Source organism: Anopheles moucheti, chromosome 3, assembly GCF_943734755.1.
Source record: "Anopheles moucheti chromosome 3, idAnoMoucSN_F20_07, whole genome shotgun sequence".
In the NCBI taxonomy this organism is placed as follows: Eukaryota; Metazoa; Arthropoda; class Insecta; order Diptera; family Culicidae; genus Anopheles; species Anopheles moucheti.
In genome coordinates this window covers 21,403,808-21,428,768 of record NC_069141.1, presented here as the reverse complement: position 1 = coordinate 21,428,768, position 24,961 = coordinate 21,403,808, and the positions used below count along the sequence as shown (strand labels likewise).

The 24,961-nt window shown below is 46.7% G+C and overlaps 1 protein-coding gene across 1 annotated transcript in view; it reads right to left on the bottom strand.

The window, feature by feature from the left end:
• LOC128304386 (metallo-beta-lactamase domain-containing protein 1) overlaps window positions 1-24,961 on the bottom strand; it is a 90,249-nt gene that overhangs the window by 38,295 nt on the left and 26,993 nt on the right. The window contains exons 2-4 of the mRNA XM_053041567.1: window positions 24,025-24,100; window positions 22,149-22,336; window positions 13,082-13,249 (exon numbers count right to left, since the gene is read on the bottom strand). Coding sequence (XP_052897527.1) covers window positions 13,082-13,249; window positions 22,149-22,320 — 340 coding nt within the window. The 5' untranslated portion in view covers window positions 22,321-22,336; window positions 24,025-24,100. The remainder of the gene's footprint in view (window positions 1-13,081; window positions 13,250-22,148; window positions 22,337-24,024; window positions 24,101-24,961) is intronic.

Here is a 24,961-nt window from a genome sequence, read left to right as displayed (position 1 = left end):
CGAAGCGAGAAACCCTGTAAGAAAAACGTAGGCCCCCGAAAGCTTTCAAAAGAGGGACGAGATTGGTGTTTTGCATCTTTTGCTGTCAAATTTAGGCATTTCGGTGTCAGTAAAGCAGTTTCGCATCCGGTATCTGCCCGAATCGCGAAAAAAAATAACACCCGGGACACACACACACACACCCACCTAATGACTGCTCATTTGTATTGGATTCGCCTCCCCGTGACACGTGCACAAAAACACACGCCCGAACGCACACGAAGCGGGCCAGACGCAACGTGCCCGGCCGGGTAGGAGGCTGAACATCCGAGACCGTGGCATATACCGGTGGGGAATTTAAATTAATTTTACCACCATCATATCCACCATAACCGAAAACCGGAGCAGAAGAAAACAACGTATATAAACGCTCGTCCTTTTCACCCGTAAAATTCCATTCCCCGTGTGTTTTTTTTCTTCCCTTCATTCTTTTCGACCAGGACGAAACACCACCGGCGGCCGGGTGCCGTGGAAGGCAAAAAGAAAATCAAAGAATGAATGATGATAATGAAAATGCTCCTTCGCATAATAATGTGAGTTTTCGCACGAGCTGTGCACGACGACGTCGACGAGTTGAACGATCGTTCGCACGCCCTCTCGAAAAGAGTAACTAAACACTACGTTTGAAGCCACACCACACCTACCCGGGCGTAGAACCGGTCCCATCCTCCAAAAAAAAAAAAACGAGCCAGAAAAACGGGAAAAGCATTCACCGCGCATTGAAGCATTCCTTCTTCCGTTCCCGGCGGTATCATTGATTCAAATGCCTTTTTTTTCTCCCCAGTTCAATCTTTAACTAGTCCTCGCCCACCTCTTCCACCTTTCCTTCCTCTTGAACCGTTTCCCTGCCCACCCCTCCCATCCCATCTTGTGTGCTACATTTTCATCTTTACGATTCCGCCATCATAAAGCGTAAGCGCGCCACACTGACCATGCCAGCTATAACGTTTTCTCGCTTTGCTGCCACTCCCGGTTCGGTGCGGACACTTCCAATGAACAGCGTCCTCGTCAAAGCACACACTCAGTCAGACACAAACAATTACACCTGATGGTTGTTGCTGAAATATTTCCCAAGCATTCTTCACTTCCTTCTGCGATGCGGAAAGATCCACCAAATGGCTCTGTTTTCCTTTTCACTCCTGTGTTGCTGTATTCTTTATCTGTGTGCCATCTGTTTTGTTCCAATCCTCTTAGCTGATGCTTCGCTTCACTACCATCACGGAACTCTATCCAATTTTCCACCTGCCTCCCCCTCCTCCAAATTGATGAACCACAAAGGTCCATCGCAAAATGTCCATCACGTTCGTTGCTTATCACCTTTGGTAAGCTTGGGTTTATTTTTTGTATTCCCTTTTTGTTTCGTTCAAATCCCAAATACCTCTTCCGTTGCTTCTTAACAAACATTGTCCCAACCGGATCTACCCGCACCGGCAACATAGGGAAGAAAAGGGGGAGAGAAAACAAAGGCAAAGAACATGGTGCCAAAACATTCCTTTCCACTTATTGCTACATCTCACCCACTCTCCCACTCAAATTCCTGACCTGGTTTTATGGTGCTGCTGGTTCTTTAAGATCGCAACCAGCAGCAGCAACAGCCAGAAGACAAAACGTCCGAAAGCTTTGAGAAATGGATACAAATTAATTTTCCATGCCGCGGTTCCGTGCCTTTTTTTTTCTTGATCCTCTCTCCCTCTCCAGCAACCTGGTACTGGTTCTGATTGAGACCATCCGTTTTCCGGCAAGGTGAACACATCACCAGTATAGAGAAACATCTGCCACACCGGGACGTGGGCAGTTGCTGCGAGCTTTATTTGGACGCTACAGAGCATAATGCGCACAAAAAAAGAAGAATGAAGTAGAACAAAAAAAAAACAATTGCATCGAGACGAAAGCTCACAAGAAGTTCAACTAAACGAATAAAAAATCCACACACGAACTCTCCTCACCTAACAGTACGTTAAGATGGTACGAAAAGCAGCGGACTGCTACTGCTTCGAGAAGCGAAAATACGAATCGTTCTGCGGTAAGCAACGTTGAACGAACGAGAACGAAAAGAAAAACTCTCCCAAAATCTGCTCCGGGATTGCTTGAGACCGGATTTTTGCCTCATTTCAGAATTTTGCAATCGAATCCCCAACAACTCGATGCTTCCCATTTCACCTCCTTTTTTTTGCAGGGCCACCCCCGGCAGTAGCAATTCTCGAGGACTCCATTTTGACAGGATAAATTTTTCAACTCTAGCACAATCTGCAAGCGAAAAGAAGGGGATATTCTCCCCTCTCTCTCTCTCACACACAACCCCTTGAAACGGAGCCAAGAGGTTTTGTTGTTTAAGTGGCCTCTCTACTTTATTGCGCTTGTTACATTGTGATTCTTGTGCGCACTCGGCAAGCAGACGACGAACCCCGGTACGTAAGCGTACCGAATGCCCAACTTTAAGCCCATCGCTAACCGGGCCAAAAAGAGGGAAATTGGAACCAAAGTACCCTTCGAGTACCCTCCATAGCCATATCGCTAAGGGGCCAATTCTTGTTGCGAAGTGCATCATTGAGCTGTGTGTGTGTATGTATCTGTGTATCTGTGTTTGTGTGGGTAGAATTTTCTTCCCGAAAAAAAAAGCTTCTCGCGAATCAGCGAACCAACCAGGCGGGTTGGAGAGTTTGAAGGAAAAAATTAAACAAAAAAAAAAGTTGTTGATTCCCCACTTCACAACCAAACCGATGATGGTTGGCGTTTGGTGCTTCCCGCCGCTTCTGTTTCTAATGTTTCATTCGAGTGCGTAAGTGTGTTTGGCTGCCATTGCCCAAGATGGGCAATTTCGTTCACTTTTATTGGAGCACGCGCTGAGGGGCTAATAAATTTTACAAGCAACGTGCAAGCGTTGGGAAAAATTGTGCCCTAAACGGTGTACATATGGAGAGGGAGAGAGAGAGAGAGAGAAAAAAGAAAACATGTTTTTTAATGCTGCCGATGAAGCAGCACCGGTCTACAATCGCCAGCCCTACACTGGCTCGTGGCACACGCGTCTAGATGATAATCAATTTTGCGCGTGTGACGTTTTGATATTGCCTTTATTGTTGCCCGTGGGTGACACAATCTTTGCTCTTTTTTTTTTTGGGTCCTTTAATTTTATGCAAAACATTAAAGTTTTGCTTCTGTTTCGGAGGGGGGTGGGTGTCTGTTGTAAAAATGTAAATTGGCGTGCCCAATAAAACAAGGATTTATTGTGTGTAAGAGTGTGTATTTCCTTACGAATGGCATTTTTTAAGCTGTACCACTAATTTCTCGCTGTTCGAGTGCTTTGCTTTCATTTATCGTTCGGTCTATAAACGATGAGTTATAAGCACAAACGTTTTTTGTGCTTGTTTTACGCTTATTTTCTTTTTTTCTCCTAATTTTTCCACCCAAAATATTGGATATAAAAAAATAAACTTTGGTTTAAAAAAAAAGCTCACAATACACTATCTAAACTTGCTCCCACCAACAAACAGTATGTGTAAAGTATCTTAAATAAATAAGTTGAGCGCACAGTACGTCCGGCACTTCACCAAACATCAATAAAGATGTATGTTTTATGTGTAACAACAATGAAAGTGACAACACACACACACACACACACTCACACACAAATTCTTCAACCTTCTAAGCTGCAACCGCCTCTTTTACGCCTATTACACACAGCTGCCAGCAAAAATAAAGTACCTGACGGGTAAATCCGTCCTTTCAAGCCACAAGCCTGCACACCGCAAAAAAGCAAAAAAAAAACGGGGACATTGAATAGCTGGTGGGATCCAGTGCCTAAAGCTTGCCGGCAATGGGGAAGGCACCAGGAAGGCATGCCCGGCCGGGAGGCACCAACTGTGACGAATAACAGAACCAGAAGTCAAACATAGAAATTAGGCAGCAATCAAGCGTTGCCGGTGCAACCATTTGAAGTACGCTTACGCTGGCGGCGTTGTTTACCCGGCAACACCCAAACCCGTAACGGGGCGGGAGGGGAGGAGGGGGGGCCTCCGAGACTCACTGCTGGTACAAACTTTTTCTTTTCCATCTCATCAGTTCCATCCCCCCAGCGGGATCCCAGTCCACGGAGGCACGGAAAAGGAACGGATCTCGAAGTAAGCGTCCCACCGAATGCTTGACAGGGTTCAACTCGAGTGCGAAAGGATAAACAGACACAAAAACTCAACTCAAGCAAACCCTCACCCCTTCGCCAAAAAAAAAAAACACAAAAAGCTCACACACCCATACCGACAGCCTGCACGTTGTGATTCGACCGTTCTGGAATGGTGCCGACTCGTCCGGTCGGCTTGCGTTGAGGCTGCAATCGTACGCTGAAGTTCCATCCGCGGGACAGCATATGGATGGGGGAGTTCACGCGTGTTGGTACCGATTTTTGGATAGACCCCGGGAGTTGAATAATTAATCACGGCCACCGGGCCGTGGAACGTTTGCCCTCGGTCGCGTAATAAAGCCCAGCCCGGCAAAAACCACTGCGGAAGCCAACCAAACATGCCGGGGCTAATCCGCACAAAACGCAACTTTGTTCGAAAGCTTCCCTATCCCCCCCAATATTGCTTCCAGAAAATCCATTATTCATCGTTGTCTCGGCAACAGTTTTACCGGGAGCGAAAGTATGGCGAATTGCTGACTGTGGTTTGGATTGCCTCCATCTTTTCTTTTTTGTTCATTTGCTCGTTTGCTCGTGTGTCGGTTGGTAACGGCAGTGGGTCTTTTGAATTCTGAAAGGATTTCAGGTTGGCGCGAACAAACGTTCCGCGTTCGTGACCTTTATGCTTAAGCGAATCGGTAAGCATCCGATCACATGCATCCCGAAGACACCATCATCTTCTGCTGCTCATTGCGCTTGAACAATGCAAATATAAAGCCCATTGGAAAGCAAAAAAGGGCAACTGAATATGTCTTATTTTACCGCACACACACACACACAGAAAAGACAAGAAAATGGAAACCAATCTTAACGCAAAGCTTTACCCTTAATCAAAACAACACAACGGAACAAAACCGTTCCATTCCCATTTCCGATTTCATGCACCATCATTCCTCCCGCAGCACAGCATGGAATTGAGGGGGGGAGGGGATTTGGAGCGATTGTGTGTGCGCAAGCCCGTCTTAATTAAGGTAGCGCGCCTCCATCGACCTGTCATCGAAAAGAAATATTTTCTCCCACAGCCAGCCAGCAGCCTACACAAAAATGGTGAAGAAACTTCTTTTGTGTTGTGCGACGAACGCAATAAAGGCGACAAAATGAACCGGTTTTCCGAAAGCTCCGAAAGTAGTCACCGTCTTGTCATGCTGGTAGAACGAAAAGGTACACCGACAGACAGGGAGGATCGTATACTTCTCGAAGGCACAAATGAAGGGATGAAACGTCAGCAGCAGTAAGGGGGACGCAAAAGGAACGTTTCGTTCGGTGGAACCGTTATGAAATATGGCTTGCAAAATTCATAAAGTCACCATTTTTTAAGCCACAAAGAGGGACCTCCGTATCGCCTTTTTTTGTTTACGCCAAGTGCCTCGAAGTATCCCGTGCTCTCCCACCACGGACCCCGCTTCATTCGACACCATTTGCCAATGCGAAAAGTCGACAAAAGACAAGAGCCACTTGCCAGTACGCCCAACTTTTGGATGGGCGCCCACCAGAAGGAATAAATTTCATGGCCGCAAATCAAGATGCGAAAAGAGCGATAGGAAGTCAGTGATCCGAACACGCACACATTCAGGTGTTTCGCAGCCTCCCACCCACCCACCCGCCCCTGTTGGTGGGTGGAAAACGTCCGAAGAAAAATGGCCCCAAAAGAAGCAAACCCAAAGTATATCACATTATGAGCCACACCGAAAGGAATAAATGATGATTTTAATGTGCGCTTTCCGCTTTCACGGGGCGTTTTAGATGAGATTTTACCAATACCAATGTTGTTCACATTTCCAACCTTCGACGGGGGGAGGAAATTGAGATTTTCAAACGATTTTCGTTGTTTTTTTTGTTTGTTTGTTTTGCATCTCCGTTTCCGAGTGCTTTCGAAACAATCATCCTGCAGCGGAGGTGAAACTCGCGCGCTCGGTGGGAAGTGATCCAAAATATCAAGGTAATTCATGGGGCTTTCGAAGCGACCAAATAGCATTTTAGCCGGTTCGGGAAATGGGAAAATTTAATGATCTAAAATGAGTCCCGGATTCATGCGGCCAAGCGTTGAACAACACCTCGGAACCGCCCAACACCAGTGCCAATGCGCTAATCGACTGATAAAAGTTAATTTGCCGGAAAAGTCTATAAATATTTCCATAAAATGGAACGATTTACCGTAACGCGGGGGAGGGGGGGGGGGGGGGGGGGGGCGCGTATTTAGCCATTGCGGCGGTCTCATTTCGCTTCCATCTTCGGCTTATTGCGGAACATTGCGCATAACATTTGCTGTTATGCGTCATAGCCTGAAGATTGAACAAATATTTCCAATCACATGCTGTCGCTGTTCCCTTGACAGAAAGTGACAAGAATGGATGTACTTTAGCGACAATTATCATTCTCACAAATGACAGATATTGGCGCTAGAAAGAAGGGAGGGGGGTCTATATTTTATTTCTTAAACACCCCATCCACCCAGGTATGTTGGGTGGCAAGTTTTCCGGCAAACAAACAAAAAAAAACCCCTTTCCCAACCAAGAGACACAGATGTCTCGCTTTAACGTTTGCCGGAGGCCGTGATACGTTCGCTGTTGAAATCGAATTTCCGCCCACATGAGGAAATGATATTACGCCACAGCACAGATGGCCGCGCATGTGTGTGTGTGTGGAAGTCACAGCGGGAAATGTGTAGCATGGGCAAAGCAGAATTTCCTCACCAACACAAAAACCGTTTAGCGAAAGCGACTTGAGACGAGAGTCGAAAAGAAGTCTTTGCACCAGCCTGCGGTGTGGTGACAGCATTAAAATTGCCCTGGGACGACAGGCAACGCCAACGCAGAGACAAACGCCAACTGTTGGGCCCCGGCCTGTTGGGGTAACCGATCATAAGAACCACTTCAAATGAGGTTCCGGTCACTGGACGATAACAAACCTACATCCGGTAAAAGTTAGTCCGAACGGAGAGCTTTTCCGGCACTCCCCGATGCTCGAGAGACTTCGGTCTGCCCCAAGGCTGGCGGGAAATAAAAGGAAGTCTCCGTTTTGTGGCCTCCAGTAACAAATGGCTACGGCTTAAGACTAGCAGCAGGACACTGGCAGTGCGAGTGAAATTGCCGGAGCGCCCCCGAGCGGAATGGTGGGGGAAAAATGAACGGTGAACTCATAACCGTCTTGATGAAAGTTAGACCCCGAGAACGAGATATGTCGCCCGCACGCCCATCTCCGGGAGTTTGATCGACTCCATGTCGGCAATGTCGGTTCATTTGTTCACCGCTTTAACGAGCACACACTGTACACATATGTATGTGGTATGGCCCCCCACACATACACAGGATATTACCATCACCACAAACCGTACGAAATTGAATTTTAGTTTCCTTTCACCGCACGTCCCCGAGAAGGGAATCGGAAGGAATCACAGCCACCGTTGAAAGCAAAACATCGATCGGAGACACACAAAAAAAAAGTTGCAGATCGCTGCCACAATGAACAACAAAACAGCTTCCTTTTTTGCCATTGCGTTTGCTCGGGAAACAGGGAGGACAGTTATGTGGAAACACCTTCCGCCTTTTTTTTTTTGCCAGGAAACTAACTGTAGAAAAGTAGGCTCCAGACGGGAAAGACAGCTAACCGTAGGGATGAAGCCCATATCCGTCAACTGTTTCTCGATTCGTACGCGTGTGTGGTTGTGTGTGTGTGTGTGTGTGTGTTTGTCTCGCTCTCAGTCAAAGGCAACTCGATTATGGAAATGTCACGTCGTGCGGTACACGAACAGCGTGATATGGATTCGAAGCTGTCTCGTCAAAAAAGGAAAAGCCGGATCAACCGGAACCCAGCGGGGTGGGGAGAGAGAGGGAAGCATCGTGGCAGGATTTCGTGGGGAGTGTGGAATTTCACACTGTTTCTGATAGCTTTCCGGCTTCCCGTCCAACATCCCGATCCGCCAGATCTTCACCCAAGTCTGCACCAAGTGGCAGCTTAAGCAATGGTGGCTCCCGGTCCACAAAGTACCTACTATCATCATCGTGTTACTCGCTCAAATTTTCCTCTTCCGAAACGTCTCACATCATTGCCGTGCGCTTCACACGCGGGTGTGACGGAAATCAAAATCCCTCCTGCTGTGTGAAGGGCACGCGAAGGAGGGAATGTGGGATGGGAAGGTGGGATATAGGAAATCTTACCACGAACAAATACGTGCCGACTTACCGTGTATTCCTGCCACACAAATCGTGACATACACACACACACACACATACAGAGCACCGCAGCGCAGATGAAATTACAGCGAATCCTAGCAACTGCGTGATTTTTTAACTTGACAGTGACAGAGACGTCATCACAGCGAAACGATCGCAGTTGGCGGGCGCACCAACGGAAACACCTACCGGATGTCAGATATTTCTTTACCAGTTACTTTTTTGCTTCATCTTGTGTGTGTGTGTGTGTTTGTTCCGAAAGCACAAAACAACGCCCTTTTCGCTATTTTGTGTCGTCCGGGCAACGCGGAACGAACGAAAAAACCCCCGTCCCAGAGTGAAGTGCAGGTATACATTGTTGCCAGGCCGACGCAAACTCTCAAATCAAAATTGCATTCAACTCTTTCAATTCACGGTGTAACCGAAACACTCCGGTACCGGTGTGCCGAGACGAGTGCGCTGTTCACGTGATCCGATCCAGTTCGCTTCATAATCAAGATAAAGGAACCGAACCATGGTACGTTTTGTGCACAAAAGAGCTAACGCGGAATAAGTGAAGGCAGTTTCAGTTCAGAGAGCATATTGAAAACTTTTCATATTTATTGCATGGTACAATATTACCTAACGCTGGCAGGAAGGGAACAATAGAAGCAACGCTGTTCATAAAACTAGGATTGAACATAACGCGTAACGGTCGTTAGGAATCCTTTAACAATATAAATTCCATTAAAAAAAATATTATGCTCTGATGTAGAGGAAAAATTCAAAAATATCATAAAATAAGTCCAACTTTGTCCAACTGTCCAACTAATAATAAAATCGATTATGCAGGCACGTAACGAGAATGACACCGATCAACCGTGCTTTCAAACCTGTTTTAAAGTAACTCAGACATTAAAACGTCGAAAAATATATATATAAACAATCCTATTTTATTGTGTAATCCAGATGAGTCGGTTCTTGAAAATGATACCAAACAACCAAAACTTTTAATCGTTATGTTTTCGGGGTGAAAACTACACATGAGTTTTATTGTACTGTAATACAGCTTATATTGAAAGGCTAATCATGTGTTAAGAATGATACCGAACAACCCAGTGTATAACTCTAATTCTGAGTAGATCATGATCTCGAAAGTCACACTGAACATTCGAAATTTTAAAGCTTCTCTAAACGATGTCTACAAAACCATGGCGAAATATTAAAAACGTATAAACAGTGTAACTCGTTCTGTGAAAAGTTAGCATCAAAACGTTTTATCGCTACTGCATTCCATTTTTTGTTTTCTTGTAATCCAACTACCCATCATCCATATCCCATGCACAACATTCATGCCATCATATTTAAGTGGACAATTTTCATGAAAAATTCCCAATATCGCACCCCATACATAACCAGTTCGCATGCAGTTCAGGCTGTTTATTATCGCCATCTCGCACACATACACACAATTTCCCCAATATCCTACCAGAGGACACCCTAATCAAGCTTGTTTGACACGTTCGCACTCTGTTGCTTTGTTCTGTTGTTGTTGTTACTGCTGCGATAAAAAGTAAGTGAATGAAACTTTCTGCCTTTTTTCGCCGAAAACACCCCTCCCCATAACATATGGAACTCGCGAACGGTTGAAGAATGTTTTTTTTTTGTAGTTCTGTTGTGTTACTACGCTATCAGTAAGTGAAAACCGTTTGTGCGATCAAATTGACTGTCGAACTGTGTCGCATCGCACTGCTCGGTAATGTACCGTAACCGAAAGAAAAAACGTTCTGGGGATGGGATGTTTTCATAAAATTTTATCTAAATCCTTTTCACGACAGCATGCGCCAGCGCTGTGCACAGTAAAAATGCTCTATTGCTCGTATTGTTTCTAGAGCCAGCAGAGCCAAAAATGAAAAGCATCACGAACGCGTTCCTGCAGGATATTCATCGCCGGTGTCGCAAAAACCGTACTCCGGCATTGATGGTGTTTTCTTGTGTTCGTTCGCCTGACTTTTGGATGGCGCAGTGAACACATACACCCAGGCAAGACAAGACATCACAATGGAAAAGTTAATAAGCATATAGTCAGTCACCAGCGCGTCTCGATCTTCGACATCCTTCGAGCAACCCCCCAACGGCAACCATTATCGCGTTGATGGTGGTAGTGATGCTGCGAAAAATAAAATCACATCCCCATTCCCGTGAACAGTCCTAATCACAAAAGACTTCCCCCAACAAACACACAGACAGAGCATCGTAGTGCCTAACACAAAGAAGTTTAAAAATACGAAAAAGCAACATCCCTCCTTCCCATCCGTTCCACCAACAACCGCGTAATTGAAAAGTCTTCAGCACCATCAACCGTCAGAATTCATAAAGCAAACAAAATGGAACTTGGGCAACGGGGCACCGAATCCAGAGTATAGGATCGCACCATTAATTTGCGCTACGGCAAGCGGTGCGATTGGGCGCCGGGAGAGGTTTTATGAGACACCCGTCCTGGTACCTGGCGTCCCGTGTCGTTTTTTCCGCAGTGTATAGCCGCACTATCTGACGCAGTCAGACACGGGCACACGAGCAGAACCGAGCGAAAAACCGCGGCGCGACCAGCGGTACAAGCGCATTCGAGCAAAACCCGGCGGTAAAGTAGTGGAAGTTATGGGTAAAATTAAAATTATCGATTTTTGGGAATTTGGTTTTAAGCGAACTGTCTTGCAGGAAAAGGAATCGGCGTCCAGTTATGTTTATTGATACTGATTAAACTTTCCCAACCGAGCGAGCTTACTGCAGAACGGTGGAGAATTAATTCGTAAACGCCTAGATGTATGCAATGTTTGATCCTATTTTGAAAGTCACTCAGAAAGAATTATGGACAATGGAATTAACACGGGCGTCAAAAGAGTCATTACTGTTCCCTAGCACGCCGTACACAGCATGAACAGTGAATCAGAAAGACGGGTGATTGCATACTGTTAGGCGCTGTGAATCAACGACACCATTCAGGCGCACCCACGTCAGCGCTCATATGTTCGTTTCCGTTTTGTTTTTACAAGCACCACCCGAAAAATGGTTATCTTAGGCGATGGGAGATGGCGAACGCCTCGTACCAGTAGGAAGGTAATATATTCCGGGAAGTTAGCTCCAGAAGGCAAAATGGCTTCTTCGAATGCAAGAATAAATTTATTGCACAAAAGGCAGCGGAATTCGGAATTCAACCGTAAGGTATTTCTTGAAGACCAATCAAACACCGCTACCGACTAAATTGCCTCTCATGCATACAGACTCACACACACACACCGTATGACTAGCTCCTAGCTCGTACATCTTGTGGTTGATAGCTTCAACCAGCCGGAAAAGTAAGCGCAGGTCAACAGAGCCTGGCCGGAAAGGAGGCTCAAACCCCCGTGTAACGAGCAATCGAACGTAGGCCATGAAAAATAGGAACACGGTCTGGAATTGGCACGCTGATCGGGAACAAATTCCATCCATCCTGGGGGTGGGAGGGGGCCAGATGAAAAAAAAAAACACACACACAGCAAAGGACCCGAAAAACTGGCAGCCGCTCAAGAATGTCACCGGGAAATGAGGCGAAGAAAATAAAATTCCAGCTCCAAGACGTCCCACGCAAGGAAAGCTTTTTTCTATTTCTATCTCACTCTCCCTCTCTTTCCCTTTGAACGTCAAATGGCAGCAGAAGGAAAAACAAGTTCAACCTTATAAGGCCACCAGGGCGAAAAATGATACATCTTCTCCTGATCCACAGCAAGGACGAAGGCTCAGAACGAACGTGCTACACCCCATCCTTCCCGGTGCACGGCTAAATCGCGACCGGAACGGCACATCCGTGCCACATCTCGCCATGTTTGCGGCGACGGCATCGGGTGCGACGGCCAGGGGCTGGGGTGGTTATAAGAGGCGATCTAATTTCGACTTGATTTTTCGCATTCGTTAGTGCCCAAAATCCCACGACATCGCCCTGCGCCGGGGAAGGAAAAAAAAACACCTCCCCCCTCGGGTCCGCGTCCACTGGCGCTGCCTGGTGACGTGTCAATTTTCTGTTTATTTATTTCGGTAAATAAGTTTATGTCGCACGCCACCGTTTTCACCCCGCCGGTACGGATCCGGACCGAACGAAACAACCCCAAGATCATCATTATCGTCTTCCATCTTGTGTCGCTCCGTCTGGGTCGGGGAATGGGTCGAAAGATTTTGCTAAAACGGTATCAATTTCGGACAGCGATAGCGTTCCCCGTGCCGCCGCACGGGAAAGGGCGCACCCTCCGCCCACCCGAAGGACGATGATCCCAAGTGCGCAATAGACGATGGCAAGCGCAACGCGTGCAGCAGTTGGAAGCGCTTTGAAATGAACATGGTTTCGTGTCGGATTCCTCCGTTTTTGCGTCGTCTGTCGTATCGGGCCGCCGCCGGTACGAGACGAGCGCTTTTGTTCGTTGTCTTAATGTCAAACAATCAAGTCCATCCGGGAATCATCCTCCCGCCTAGACGAAAGCTTGCCAAATCTGCTAACCGAAAGTGGAGCTCGTTCTAAGAAACGATACAAACAGACCAACAACCATCAAAGGCATTTTGCTAACGAAATCGGGGTCCCGAGCATCTTGGCTAGCTGCTTCACCGAAAAAGGGAAAACTGAGAACTTGGCCCACCATCCCGAATCATATACCACCCACACACATCCCGCAAATTCAGCCCAGCTACTTACCGGCGTCGAAATCATGGACGTAGTAACGATTCCGGTGGGAAATATTAGTGCCAACGATGTGCCGCTTCGCCCGCAGGAAAAGGTTATTATTCCCCAGATGGTCGGAATGTCCATGTGTGCTCACGACGTAGTCGATGTCGTCCGGATGCAGCTGATGCTCCTGCAGTCCTGTGCTCCGTACGGGCCGCACATCATCCACGGGCGCATTCATCATTGTGAGCATATGGCAGAAAGAAACAGGCGGGGGAAGAGAATAAAAGCAAAGCGGTTTCACATCAGTTAGACAGTAGAATGAGGGATGCGAGTGTTCGGTACACGGAAAACCCCGTTGTCAGCAGACTAGGGCGAATTGGACACCCTCCCCCTCCCCCCCTCCCCCCTCCACAGCACCAAGCACTGACAGATGGAAAACGATGAGAAATGCGATACACTTTGTACAGCTTTTGTGCTTTTCGCTAAGGGCTCCGTGATACACAAACCTCAAAGACAACTCACCCCCTGCCCCTTCACTCCCGACCTTCATAATTGATCTCCCAGAATCTTTTGATGATGCATCACCATCATCATCATCATCATGCGACACATGACATGCGATCTAGTCGGCATCGTACACCGGAAGTGTTTCGCACAGGTTGCTTTGACCAAAAAAAAAACAACCACCTCTTCTCAACCAAAAAACAAACTCACGCACGGGTAGCGATATAACAAATCTTCCTCACACAGGTGCACAGTGCAAAATCGAACCCCCCCCCCCCCCCCCTTCCCCCAGCTCGCTATTGATTTTCCGTGTTCCAAGCTTCCGTCAAGCCTTTCCCCTGTGCTGTGCCTACTTGTGTGTACAGAGGTTTACGGGGTTTTATGCGTTTTCCGGTGGGTTGGGTTGGGTTTTATCACCTTCACCGACGCAAAGGCAGCACAGAATCGTTCGATTATGAACCCACGTGCGGAGGGGGGGGGGGAGATAGAGGGGGCACCCTTTTCCCGCCAACTTCCCCCCCTCGAAACTTAGGTGTCGGAGAAGAACAAACAACAAAAGCGCATAAATCGCACAATTGCCGTATCTTGTACACGTTGCCGTTACCATCACCATCACCATGCTGCTGCTTCCTTGGCTTTTTTTTTTATTACCACCCTCCTTCTGCTTCTGGCAGGATGAAACATACGAGTTGGAAAGGGGAAGCAACGGCATTCCCATGCAGCGAATGTCTTCGGTGGTCACGTACCCGTCGTCGGCTCGCAGATTACGGTTCTCGGGGTTTTTACCGACCTTTCCGTTGAGAGTGTGTGCGAAAACACAGCAACCGTACGTAACGATCCTATCCTTTCAACTTAAAAAAAAACACACACACACATACACAGAGGATCCCCCGCTGTGGCCGGGATGCTGTACCAGTTCCCTGCTTCTTGCTGGCTTATAATAATCAATAACTACATTCATCTCCTGATTCTCCACTTAGTTAGGGGCAAAGCCGGAAAACCCCTCACACTAGCGGGTGGCGGTCCACCGGCGAATGGGTTCGACACGAATGCCTGGCTGCAGTTTTCATTCCCTTTTTCACACACACACACACGTGAACAGAGTCGTCCACTCACGGGCACAGTTTCCAGTGCCTTCAACAACAACATCAACAACCCCAACAACATCAACGATTTTGACTCGCTCTCGGTTGCTTCTTGTCCCGTGTGCGGTTTCTCTCTCTCTCTCTCACTCTCTCTCTCTTTCTCTCTTTCTCTCCGGTAGCCATACCGTATTTGGCTGTGTACAGTAATACAGCAAAAGCTACAACAGGATAACGAGCACGAACGGCTCGGTCGGTTCGTGAGTGACTCGGCAAAAGCAGGATTCCGCCGCATTCCGGCCACCCATTTCAATCCGATGACCTCCCCCCCCCCCCATCCTCCCTATCCTCCCTTCTCAACGATTGTGGTTTTATCGTGCTGCTCTCGGGGAATCGGTCACGAGATCCCCTACACCGCCCCCCCCCCCCCACCTCCTCCTCCTCTGTACCATATCAACCCTCCCCCCCCCCCCCCCCCCAAAACCCAATAAACTATAGCCACACGAAAACCTCGCTCGCTGGCAGTAGTGGTGTGCGCTGGCTCCTACAAATCTCGGGAGATCCTTTCCGGATTTCACAACGGCACCACTATCAGCCCGCGTAAGCTTCTTTCGCAGTCGACCGGATCGGCGTGGTATAATGCTTCTGCCAGCACAGGTAACGCACAGGTAACGCAAAAGCACACTGTGCCCCACGCCACTGCTCCACCGGGAAATGAGTACGAAAATTGAATGAAGATATAGGAAATGAAAAACGTAAGCCTCACAAATCCTGATAATCGGACATCAAAAGGGATTAGACGATGTCTCGATGCTGGTAAGTTAATGTGTACCGTCGGTTCTCGCCATTTAGTTCCAGCACGGCGCTGTCGCCTTTGCAGCGGTGCGTTTCTTATCCCCCCCCCCCCCTTCAACCGGTAAGGTTTCTTGCTTAGGGATCCTTCACAAACAACAAGCGATCTGAAATGTAAGACATCAAATTAAAATTATCGATCAACGGCAAACCTCGTGGCTGACCGTGGGGAGAGGAATTGGCAGGGTGGCCTTTATTGGTTGTAGCTGACATGCTTGAAGGTGCTTCGTTACCGATGGAAGACAAAGTGGATGTTAAATTTGCATACCTTCCCGACACAGGACGCATTGTGTCCCGGCGGCGCGGGACCCAACTTTTGAAGGTAAGAAACATTTTTGTTTTACTTTGTTTTTGCTGAGATTGTGTGGTCGAATCGGTTCCACTTTCGGCCATGAATAATGTTACGGAAGCTACCGTTCGCTTTCGCTTTAACGTCGGATCACAACAAAAAATATTCATACGCGCTGTGTTTTTCACTTTGAACTGTGTGTGTGAGTTTACAGGAATTCCACTTCACGATGCGCGCAAGATGCCGTACACGCCGCTGCAATGGGCGCCCGACGCTCAGCGGGCGATGAATATTCATCAAAATTTCATACTTTACCACCCGAAACCGAATACCAGGGGGGGGGTGCTCATTTTCGCAAAGAATGCCCCACCCGCTCATCAGCTGCACATTGGGTATTTTTTTTTTGTTTTGCTTCAACCCCCACCCCGCTAAACGTTTGCTCCGCTGGCTGCTTGGATTATTCAAATCGACACTGTGCACATCCAACTTTAGCCGAAACAGAGAAGCTAAATATGATTTAGGGAGAAAAAAGGAAGCGAAACACGAAACATGGTTCCGTTGCGGCAGCATCACAGTTTGCTTGCCGGGACTGGTTGTAATGTGCTGATATCTAAAACGGCCTCCCATGCGCCCGGTTAGTACAGCAGATTAGACCGAACCGGAGAGTGAACTTCGGTGCTGCGGACAACGTACCAGACCATCATTTGCACAGGATCAGGTTCTAGAGGGTGTTAGGAGGGGGCAGAGGAGTTCTACAAAACTTCCCGACCGTTTGCTAAAACCACTTTATGAAAACTACCAAACTACAGTCCAGTCTGTGCGGCAAGTGTGCCCATCTCATCCCCCCTACTAGCCCGGAAACGGAAGCGCCAGTAAGAGCTTCTTGTGCTCAAGCCCTCCGTGGTCTTCCACCCCTTGTCGGAAAGTCGTTACAGCCGGTTAATTGTGGTAACACGCTCGCTTTCGCTGTTCGGGGGGAGGGGAGGTCAGTGTGTAAAGCGTCCGCAGCTGTGTATGGGTGAGAGACAATAGCGCGGCCGGTGCGTGTCAGTGAAACCGGGGAAGAAAAGTTTACCGCGAGATTCTTCAATCCGATTGCGAATGTGCAAAATCCGACGGAAGGTTAATCCTCGTTTGGCCTGATTGCCATCATTATGAAGTTTTCCGTGGGGGATGAAGAGATGGCAGGGTTGGAAGCCATTGAGAAACGCTATTAGACGCTCACGGTCGAGAATTGACAATCGGCAGAGTTCCTGCGGCAAAAACCGAAATAATTTGCTACCCCGCAGTCGGTTTTAGCTAACTTTATATCGATTCCCATCTTCATTTGCGTTCTCTCGGTCTCTCTCCCTCCATCTCTCTCCCTTTCTCTCTCGAGCGAACTTCTTCATCGTTTATTATGCACCGTTGCCACAGCACTGCTGTTAAAAACCATCGAACTTTTATCCCTTATTTACATAACATTTCTCGCCGCTCCCCATTTGTCGTCGAATGGTTAATGTACATGAGCATGTCCTTTTGCCGCTTTTATCCTCGATTCATCCATTCCACTTAAACGGAATGTTTTTCTTTTTCGTTGTTGTTGTTGTTGTGTTTATCTGCACTTTACCAACAACGGAAAATTCATCAATCAGTTTGTTCTTCTTCGCGAGGAATTATTTTTTCATCCCTTATTGCCACCAACTCGATTCTAAATTGAAAATTGCAAAGTCAAACGCAGTTTAAGCAACCCCAAAAAAAAAATCAAAAATCACCCCTCTAATCCGTTTGTACCGGATCAATTTATTTCGCAACTACCGCAGATCACACTTCCCCCCTCGGTGACATACCACCTTCACCAATCTAGTGTGCCAATATCGCGATCAATTGTGAACACACACACACACTCAAAACAACCACTTCCGGGTGGTGGGAGCGGGGGGGCAGTTTCCGAAATGGAAATGAAAAAACTTTCCAAATTAGTTGCACACAGTGTGCGTTATGCTCTCCTTTGTGCGATTTGTTCCTACTTGGATTCTTTTTTTTTTTTTTGTTTTTTGCTCGCCTACTATTCTCAAATTTTTAAGCTTGCTGCTGTGGGGCAAACCATTTCGATGGAAAATGGCACAACGAAAAGGAGCGCAAAATAAATGAACTGTACGGAATTGTGTTTTGAAATATCGTTCAACTTGAATCGGTCGCTTCCAATTGATGGCGGTTCATAGTTCATCATGGGGTGCACAACAAAGTGTGTAGTGTTTTTTTATTCGAAATAATAAGGTAACTATTTAAGTATTTTTTATTCGAAATAATAAGGTAACTAGGGGCGGCCCGATGGCATGATGGTAGCGGAGCCGGTCTTCACACGAACGGACCGGACCAAAATCCCATCCGGACCAATCCCCCGTAGCAAGGACTGACTATCCTGCTACGTTGTAAAATAAGTCGATACGGCCAGGCCGTTCTAACGAAAAAAAAAAAAATAATAATAATAAGGTAACTAACTATTTATTATATATAAATTTGAAAAGTAAGATAGACTAGATAAGTCGGTTCAAATGCGGTTCGAACTACGACTATCGGTGTGTTAGACCAAACGTTTAACCTCAATAGCACATGGGACCATGGTTTTTCTTTTCAGTTCCATCACGGTTTTAGTCATACTTCTGGTAATCAGAATTGGGGCGTAGAGGATCAGTGTCAAAGTTTTTTGACACAACCTGCTCATCTGGAGGATCGGAGCTTAAAACAAATGAAGGGAGAGGGCGCCACCAGCAAGGCACTAAAAAGGGCTGCATTGCGAGGATCGCGCCCTATTCATGTTGCAATCGAGAAAAGACGAGCAATAAATTTTGAACTTCTCTCAGTATAACGAGGCTGTTAAAGATATACTTTTAAAATCCGAATTTGCAACAATCAGTAAACAACATATGCAGCTATTAATGAATAATTAAATTGTTTCCTAGTCGTCATCACCATAATTATGATTGGGACAGTACCTAATGTTGGTAATGGTAGTTCAATAAAAAAAATACCTCGACGACTTTTCCAGACATCAACATCTTTCCATACAGCTTAAGACTTCGTGAGCTTTTCAATGAGTTTCAGAGATCTGTTTACTCCAAAAGCTCCGTATTGTGCAATTAACCATCTTAGCTTATAATTTTATAAATCTGTTGTAGACTCCATATCAGCTCAGCGGGAGCAAAATCTCGTATTTTGTTCTATCATCTTCTGCTCGAAATCCCAAAAAAACCTACGTTTTGTTCCTCCTTATATTATGAAACTTTCTTGTACGTCCTTTCCGTATCGCTTCTGCTTTGGTACTAATTCTACCGAAGCCTATCCGAAGCCTATGGTCCATTCGACGGTAACAGCGAATTTCAAGGAAAACGGCAGCTTACATCCAAAACCCTATAAACTTTCACTGGAAGATTGAAATGTTCTTCAATACGTAAAGCAAAAAACCCCAAATCCAATCCAACTTTTAATGGTAAATTGTAAACTTTATCCCGTAACACCTAATTCTTTCCATCAAATGTGTAGATGAATGTTTCGCATAAGAAACAAATACTACATGTGCTTCTTAACATTTTATTTCAACTGGAAGCTCTAAAACATAGGAGAATGATATAAACCATATTTTAACATCCGCCAATATGCGACTGAATTATAAGAATGTTCAGTCTAAAAATAAAATTTCCAAGTATTTGATAGCATTTTACGGTGTAAGGCACTTCCGAGAACAGAATTTTGGATCAAAATATTTGGGATCAAGCGATCATGGACCGCACTGGCGAACAATGACGACTACAGTTGAAGTTTAAATAACCCGAGGACATTTTATGCATAGTTTGGAGTGGCCAACGCGAATTATTTACGACGCTAGGACTTGTATCATGTTTACCATACCTTTATTTGTTATTTGTGGAAACACAGTTCAATTTCATCTTAATCAATCGCTTAACGAAAGCTGTTTAAAATAAATAAACACAATTGTGCACTGCAAAACTGCACAGACACTTCGTTGTAGACCTCACATTTAACCGAGCGCAGACATTTTCTAAATCCACATCCAATAGCCTACCGTGGCAGCCCGTGGCCACAATAACCATTTGCTCTGCTTCTTTGCACCCTCATCTCATCCCCGCCGTACTCATCGATTGGCTAAACCTTCGCCCAACTTTCTTCGAAAAGCTTCTGGAGCATGGCGAAAATAAATAGCAAAAAAAAAACAAAACAAAACAAAACAAAAGGAACTGCGGGAAACGCCAACCGAAATCGCTATCGCGCACTCGTCCTCGGGGCAAACAATTTTCCCCTCGTGTCGCGTGTCGTATCCGTGTGTCCCGTGCCCGTGCAAAGAAACTGAGAAAACCATTCAAATGACCACCGTCATCATCGGGTGGCCAAACCGTGACCCCGTGTACCGGTGTGTGTGTACGTTGCGGTATGTTTGAGCTGGAAAAAAGAAACAAACGGCCACAAAGCACAAGACGAAGAAGAAACAAAAAAAAACGCACCAAACGCGCAAAACGACAAAAGCTTAATCAAAAGTTCACCACTCACTACTGTGGCACAGGCTGACTCGCAATCGTGCCCCGGTGTGTTCCGGCGAAGAAACAACAAGCGAAAGGCGTTTAGCCAGCGGTGTGCACGACGGGACGGTTTCGTTTACCCCGGGATTCTAAAACTGTACCGTATCAGCGTTTGTTGCTGAATGTTTTGCCACCGTGTTTGTTTCGCTGCTTCGGATGACGGTTGGTGCGCTGCAGAACTTCTCTGCTCGTCATTGCGTGCTTTTCCGATGTTTCACCTCGTTCCGGAAATGTTCGCAAGCTCGCAAACACACACACACACACAACCCACAGCCAGTCCTACCTCGTTTAGTTTTCAACCCTCGTTTGAATGTTTTATTCTGTCCCGGTCTCGCTTCCTCTTTCCATTCCACTGGCCAACCCACCGGTTCACCCCGAAGCGAATGATTTCCACTGTCTTACTGCCATAATATCGCGCTCTTACTACTTACGATAGTTTTACCCAACAAAAGCTTCCTGAAACGAACGGATATATACAAAAGCACTCCCCTCTTCGGGATTCCTCCCCGTTTTTTGCCAAGTGACAAGAATTGATTGGTTTGCGGGAACCGAGAAAAAGGAAACCTGAGCGAAACTAACCGTACACCAACACTTTTCCACATTTTCACTTCAAAGGTTGAAACCTGCCCCCAAGTTTCCCCGGCTTTGGGGGTTTTGTGTGCCGAGTTTTCTGATTTGTGAAGTCGTGCCAATCCCTAACATCCCCCCGCTGGGCTGGACCCCCTTCCCTTTCCATTTTTCCCTCCCGGTCACACACACACACACACACACTGGAAGGAAAACTATTCGCAAAACAGTCCTGTCTTGTCGGGTAAGGTGCGCGCACCACCCCGAAAACCTCACTCAACGCACATCAACGTCGAACAACGAGGAAAACTTACTCCTTAGGAACCCAGTTCTTCCCCCCACACCTCCCACCATGCTTTCCACCCCTGTACCCGTGCTGCCACAATCGCTTTTGTGAATCGTTTGTTCGGTAACGCGCGCCATCCCAATGCGTGTACGGGCCCACCCAAAACCGGGCGCCTCCATCGCGCCAACGCCATCATTACCACTCCGGGTAATGTTCGCCAAGAAAAGGGTTTTTCCGAAAGGGTGGCCCCACAAGAAAAAAGTAAAAGAAAATGGCATCTTGGTGTGCCTCGATATCAACATACCGGGGGTGCGAGTCAATGGACGTAGTAAATGGCCGCCCTTCGAATGGATGTGTGTGGATGGGTCGCGCGAAACAGCAGCACAGCCGAAGGATATTGAGCCATTGTGTCCATCGGCAGTCACAAGTCGTGCGGAGATGTTTAACCATCTTCCATCAGGTTTCAACAACAACAAAAACCCAGACCGAACAGATTAAGGAAAGTGGTTGTATTTCTCATCCCCCCCATATGAGGTTGTCCTCATACATCGCACACGAACAAACATCGCAAATGGCTTTGGAACGGGTCCAGAGGAAAGTGAAAATGCTGCTCGCACTTGACCCCTGCTGCTGTTGCTGCTGCTGTTCGGCTGAATGTTTGGTGTGCCCCTCGTGTTCTTTTCGGTACCATTTGCCAAAAGAAATGGCAATTCGATTTTGGCAGACCCCGGGACTTCCAGTGCGCCCCGCCGTATAGGTAATGAGCCTTCTTTTCCCTCCCCAGGACGAAGATGCGAAATATATACAACGCGTCTAAACTCTTAATTTCCGGACTTCTTTTCGGAAGGGGGCAGGTTGATGTTTTTTTTTTTTTCGGCTGCGGAGTGTCCTGAATGGCTTAATGGAAGAATATGTGTGTTTAAGGCTTAGTACTTACGCTGCAAAAGCAGATCGCCATCCCAAGGTGTCATCGTGTCGACGATGACGTTGCAATCGGGGCCTTTGATCAGGGTGCAGGTGCAGTTGGCCAGCATCGGGGCGTCGGGTTGCGGGACCGCTCCATCCTCATACCGCGAGTAGCCCTCGCTCAGGATGATGATTTCGTTCATTGCGCGTTACTGTACCCTTTGTTTGGGATATTCATTACCGAATTATTTCGGAACTCTTCGCCCATGAAACGTTCCAACCGTCCGCAGGGTGATGCACCACCGAAGAGAACGTGACGTGACGGGGAAAACAAACCAAAAACCGAACGAACCGTTGCTTTCAACGTCAAACGAAAGAACCGAACTAACGTATCCTCGTGTTTTTTTTTTTTGTTGTATTACAATTTTCGGCAAAATTTTGCTTTAAAATCTCCCATCGATTCCCTTTTGCTGCCTTCCTGGCTCCTCCAGGAGGGGGAGGGGTTTGTGGGAAAATTCACACGCGTCGTCATGCTTTCGTCAGGTTTTCGGGTGACCACGGCAGGAGCGAAACGAACCAACGAACCGACCGGCTGCAAAAGGACGGCGCAAGTGACGCAGTACGCAGTAGCTTTGGGTGGACGAGTGTATTAACTCCCGCGCCGTGCCAGTTTTCCGGGATGATTTTTCAAACTTTCCCTCTACCTTTTTTCCTTTGCTTCGCCACGCTTTCTTTCCTTACAAATTCACAATCGCCTGGTGGCGACCACTCCACTCCGTACACACGCAGCACCGGGCCCCCGTAGCGGACCCGGCAGAAACAAAGCGGAAAGCGATTTCCGTTCCAGCTGTTTTGCGCTTTTTTTGTTTTTCTCGCTCCTTCCATTACGAACTTTCTTTCATCCCGTTTTACCTTGCTGTGATTCGGAGCTTTCTTTATCTTTTGCGCACGCAAAAACACTCAACCCGTGTACACAAACCTTGCGGCACACACGCACACACACACACCCACACTCATACATACACTAAATGGCGACACAGATACACGCTCGCGGGGTATTGCCTCACACACAAACACACCTTCCATTTTCCGACGATTTTCCGTACCGCATACCGGAGTTGGGGCTAATTTTGCACCATCCAAGCCCCCCCCCCTCCGCCACTCGGAACTTCCCACCCCTCAGCCTGGTTTTGTGGACCGTGGGAAAATCCCGTGCACGGGTCAACGGGTCAACAACAACAACACGCATCCGGGTGCGTACCACCCCCATTTTCCGCCCCGTGACATTTTCCCTCGCGCGTTGGTCGCTTGGTCGGGGTACGACGACGCAAGAAGATTTTTGCTAATGGCCGGTCACGCACATAAACACACGCGCACGCGGTTGCACTTTCGTCCCCCGGCCGGGGGTGTTTTGTGCGGGGGGAATCTTTGTTTCGTTTCCTTTCCTTTTCGGGGCGGGTTTGTTTTGCAAAACACGCACACACACACACACATGCACCAAAACAAGCACTGTTGGTCGTTCCGTTCACACGCAGTCGGATGACATACGGTTGGGGATACCGAAATAAAAAAATCTGCTACGCGTACTAACACGGTCGTCCGACGCCTTCCGTTTACAGCCGGTGCGGTCGTTTGCTGCCGTTCGCTCCTGCCGAGTGATCAACCTTGACTGGCGAAATGGAAAACGGTGAAAATCGTGCGCGCCCTGCACACGGTTCGGGCGGCCTGCAGTCGGCGAAAAATGTCCTTTCGCCACCCGCGCGCATGAGAGGTGAACAAAATCGTTCGCCCGCATCGTAGCACTCACCGTGGACGACGACAAAAAGGCGGAAGACACTCGTGAGTGCCTGAGTGCGGCGATTGCGATGGTGCTTTTCCCTTGCGTTGGTTTTAATGCAAACACTCACCTTCAAACGTAGTAGCAGCGATGCAAGACCCTTTGTACTATGCCTTCACAAAGGGTTTTAATTGGAAAGGACGAATCTAAAATGAAAAACAATTAAAATTTATCAATAAATGAACAATAATCGAAAATTTAATAATGAGTAGCTTTTGTTAATATAAAGTAAATTAGAACACATAAAAAGAATGTCAATAAACAAACCGAACTAATTTGCGATATAGAAAATAAAGTTTATATCCTGTAGGAGAAGCTCTCTTTCCAAGCATTTTTTTTTTTCTGTGAAACAATGCAATGATGTTAAGCACTCGCTAGGGTTACATAAAATTACGTTGTATAAATGAGGCAACTGATTTTTGTATTTCTGATTTAGTAAACGTTTTTATTAAATTATCCTCCTGATCATCTTTTTCTTCCTAATGTAGATTAATGTAAAAAAGACTTGTTTGAATATTTAAAATTGTTACAATTTTTTTTTTGGAATTCGTTTTGCACAATTAAACTTCTTTAAAATGCAGTGTTTTGAAATGATGTGTTAAAAGCATAAACTGTAGCTTTGAAAAATACTTTCAAATCCACATAGCTACCAACATCATGCGCACCGAGTGATAGCGCAGCTTTCAATTTATGCTTGACGTCACCGTAGCAACATAAAAGCACAATGTGCAAGAGCGAGCACACTGACGCTCGAATCGCTACACCAAATGTGAAGGTTGTGAACTGAGCAAAGCCGGTTTGTACGCAACAGAAACGTATGCCCGCTAACAGTATTGGATGCAAGTTTGTTAAATTCCACCACAGGGAGGCCCATTCTTCACGAAACGATAATTGATTCAGTATTTATTTGTTATCGCAAGCAAAAGATTAATTTTTCTTATACCAAAAAGAACCCCTAATTTTACTACTGCAATATTTCTCTAGTTTACAAAATTATACCATTCATG